The sequence below is a fragment of the Notothenia coriiceps genome, unplaced genomic scaffold (assembly GCF_000735185.1).
Source record: "Notothenia coriiceps isolate Sejong01 unplaced genomic scaffold, NC01 NC01_scaffold00017544, whole genome shotgun sequence".
Classification (NCBI taxonomy): domain Eukaryota; kingdom Metazoa; phylum Chordata; class Actinopteri; order Perciformes; family Nototheniidae; genus Notothenia; species Notothenia coriiceps.
This window is the reverse complement of record NW_011350245.1, coordinates 1292-5177: the sequence shown is the minus strand read 5'-3', so window position 1 is coordinate 5177 and position 3886 is coordinate 1292. Positions and strand designations below refer to the sequence as shown.

The 3886-nt window shown below is 37.9% G+C and overlaps 1 protein-coding gene across 1 annotated transcript; it reads left to right on the top strand.

Moving 5' to 3' along the window:
- Positions 1-1815: 1815 nt before the first annotated feature.
- Positions 1816-3242, top strand: LOC104950444 (BTB/POZ domain-containing protein KCTD6-like; the record flags this gene model as incomplete). The annotated part of the gene is made up of 3 exons (XM_010776974.1): positions 1816-2068; positions 2738-2896; positions 3138-3242. Coding segments are annotated over 3 exons (517 nt in total), but the record flags the coding sequence as incomplete, so codon positions are not given.
- Between the last annotated feature and the right edge of the window lie 644 nt (positions 3243-3886).

The following is a 3886-nucleotide window of genomic DNA, read 5'->3' as shown; positions in this document are numbered from 1 at the left end:
TAAATAAGTTGATTACTACACATTTAAAAAAATGAATGCCATTTTAGTTTTTTGTTACTTTGTTCTGAAAGCTGAACCTGCTGCTCCTCACAGAGATAAGAGGGAAGAGGCTGTGTGAATTACTTTACATTGTGGATAAGGGTGGATAGCCCCCATTGTTCTGTGTGTCAAAATGAAAGACAGCCAACACACCTATCAATCATCAAACCGTGGGGTCTTATTTCATTACATGTTGATTTCTCTCAACACGTAATGTTGTAATGTTGTATCGATGTATATATAGATCATGGATGTATAATAAGATATAGATGTATTACAGCAACAGTATTCTCCGTCGGGGCTTCCTGCAACAACACCACGCCGTTATCTTGATTCTGATTGGCCAGAAGACATGATCAAAGATGTTCTATTGAGAAGACGATCACTACGTGACAAAAGTTTTCAAAACCGTTTCTAGTCTTCGGTATTTCCAGACAAGTGGCTACTGAAATCAATCTTACTAACTGCTGTCTGTGCAATTTGCTCCGCGCGAGTTGGCGGACTTTATTTGGCTTACTTTAACATCATTTTTCATGGTGGGGCTAAGCCATTTCTTGGTATGGCTGTAGCCTACCCCAGCCATACCCTGGCGCCACCACTGCTTCCAAAACACGTCACACATTGTTTCTGATACAGCGACGTTTCTGATATGGTCATGGACGTAAAGCCAGCCCACATTTTAGTAATGCCATGACCGCAGCAAATCTGGATCAGCTCCGTTGTACCCCCGTTTTTAGAGATGTGGGTAAGGAGGAAAAGAGAAAGGGTTGTATTTTTGGAGTCTCCTTACACACCGGGGGCACATATTTAAGTATAAAAGACATCAAAAAGTGCATTTTGCATAAAGGGGATCTTTAAGGAATTCACTCTGAATTGAATAATCCTCAATTTATTCCTCCCATTTTTTTTTAAAACCTGTGTGCTGTCAGCTGTTGTCTGACAAACAATAATGGAAACAAATAGAATTGATTTAAAAAGTAAATCAAAACATTAATTTACCTTAACAACTGACAACTGACCAAAGTAAAGTTACACAAAGTTTAAGAATTATTATACTGTATACATGTGTATGTGCGTGAAATTGATAGGACATTTAAAGGGTTACATTTGATTTACCCAAAGTCTTTGATGTTTTTTGTAGCTCCTTATCTTCTTTGTAATTTCTTTGATTTCAAGAGCATCCGGCATGCTGAGCTTTTGCCAGTCTACTCCTGGGGAAGGAAGAGATCTTAAACTACAGAATCCAGTAATAAAATAGTCAAATCACTACTCTGAATTGAACCATATTTTACTAAATGAATATCATGCTGTATTGGAAAATACATTAAACTAGTGACTGAGACAATAAACTTGCTAGGAAAATGTTTTCTTATGTAATAATTTAAGTAAGAAGTAGGCTAATTTTTCTCATAGACTTCTATGCAACTAGACTTATTATTGGAACCACTGGCGTAGCCCCCTGCTGGCCATTAGTGAAAATTAATTAATTTAGTCACTTATTAGTAATAGCATTTTTCATGACTCACAGAAGCTTCAGACATTCACCAGTAGGGTATTTATTGACATTCGTTATGTCATAGAACAAAATTGGAAAATCTCACAAGCTTTATTTTAGGCTTCTAACCACAAACACATTATAGTAATTTCCGAGTTTAAGGACTCGGCTGCATTACTCTCTAATTAGACCCGGAAGTTTCCGCTTGCTCTAGAGCCGTACTGCAGCTCTCCCTCCAGCTCAGCATTCTGCACATATCCCGTACGTTTCTGCTGTTTCAGCTATATCCTCAACTTCCTGCGGACGTCAGAGCTGACGCTGCCGTGCGACTTCAAGGAGACTGAGCTGCTCAGGAAGGAGGCTGACTTCTATCAGATCGAGCCCCTGATTCAGTGCCTGATAGACCCCAAACCCCTGCTTCCCTATCCCACAGACCCCTACGAGGAGGTGGTGGAGCTGTCCAGCACCAGAAAGCTGTCAAAGTATTCCAACCCGGTCAAAGTCTTAATCACGCAGCTCACCATCACCACCAACGTCAGTGGGAACAGGCGGGTTCGTGTTGATGTAGGAAGATATATCACCGCATCATCTTATTTTTCATGAGACCCTCCTTTCTTCTTCTTTAAAATGTTTTATCTCTTTGATATGGTTGGCTTAATAAAAATGGACATCTCTTCCCCTCTGTTGAAATGTTTTAATTGACTATGTTTGCACTCATATATATAGCTAACAGTACTTCCTGTATTTTTATCTTGTCAATAGATACTTGATTTGATTGATTGTTGATTTTCCCAAAATACAGTAGGCCTACTGTTTTCGAATATGTGTTTATATTGCAAAAAAAAAAACGAAATAATATTTTCTAAGCTAGTTTATTTGTATCTCGCTATATAAAAGTTGGAGTAGAATATTTTTGAATGTTTGCACTACAAGAAAATACAAATATATTTAGTTTATTTTCAGTTATTATTGAACTTTCATGGCTCAAGTGGTATGCAAATAGTTATTATTGCCGTTTTTGCTTAAAAGAATAGCATTAATAATAATAGTTTTAATAATAAAATCCGATGGTAATGATATCTGATATTTCCTTGCATAACTGACATAGTTAAAAAAATACTGCATAACAATATTTCAAAGAAAATAAATATGTATTTGAACATAAGTCAAAAGGAGTAAAGTATGTCCCTCTTTTATTTTTAGATCCATGCAATGTTAGAGTCCATCTCGTGCAGTTTCACAAAGTGGAACAAACACATGATGGATACGAGAGACTACCAGGTGTCCTTCACCTTCGGACCATGTGACCACCAACAGGAAGTCATCCTGCGTGTCCACCTGCTCGACTTCATCTCCAAAGCTGTAAGAGGCTTATATAGTTTCTTTAACATGTGTCCTGTTAGAAAAGTCAGGTCAACTTTAACTACTGACATTGACACCAATAAATTGGATCAAAGCTAATCTGCCACCTTTTTTTTAATTTAGTGGTCAAGATTATAGCTTCTGAAAAACAAGAAGGCTTACACCATAGCATTTTCTTAAATAATGGCTAATTGATAAGTGCAGTGATATGACTCAGTTTGCCTGTCTCAATATTTTCCAGGGTTTCACAATACGCAACACATATGTTCATCACATGAGTGAACAGGCTAATGCAGTTGAACATCACTGGACGTTCTGCAGACGAGTTTGCCAAGTCGAATACTGATAGATGAACTGATGGATGAACTCAATGTATGGAGAAAAATTAAGACTCAAAGACTGTGTTGGCTTTGTTGTTATGTCGTGGATCCGATGTAACACTCACAACATTAAAGTATGAGACAAAGAGGACACATTAAAAACACAGACTGGTTGAAGTTAAATATTATATTGCTGTACAGCAGTATAAGAGACAAATTACCTTGCCCCACACCAGTCAAGAGCCTAATAGCATGCGGTACATTATAATTGTTTCAATGTTAAAGGTAGGATAGGTAATTCACTTCAGAAACACTTTTTTTATATTCCACGGAATGCTCTTAACATCCCGATAGCAATGAATACATGAAATGCTTTGACAATAAATACATACAAAAAATTCATCTGTGGAAGCCGTGGCGTTGTAAAAAGCATGACCATTTATTTTAGCTGACCTGGCTAAAATAACTGGATGGGTTACCTGCCTGTCAGCCTTCCATCTCGTGCAAAAACTTATCTCGTGGCCTCATTGGTCATGTGTGCGTTTGTGTGTGTTGGAGGAGGGGCTCTGTAAGGAAGTCTGAAGGAAGGGGCTGATTTTTTTCAGCTGCGTACTTTCAAATTCTAGCGCACTCGAGCTGGTTTCTCCATTCTTACCTACCCTACCTTTAA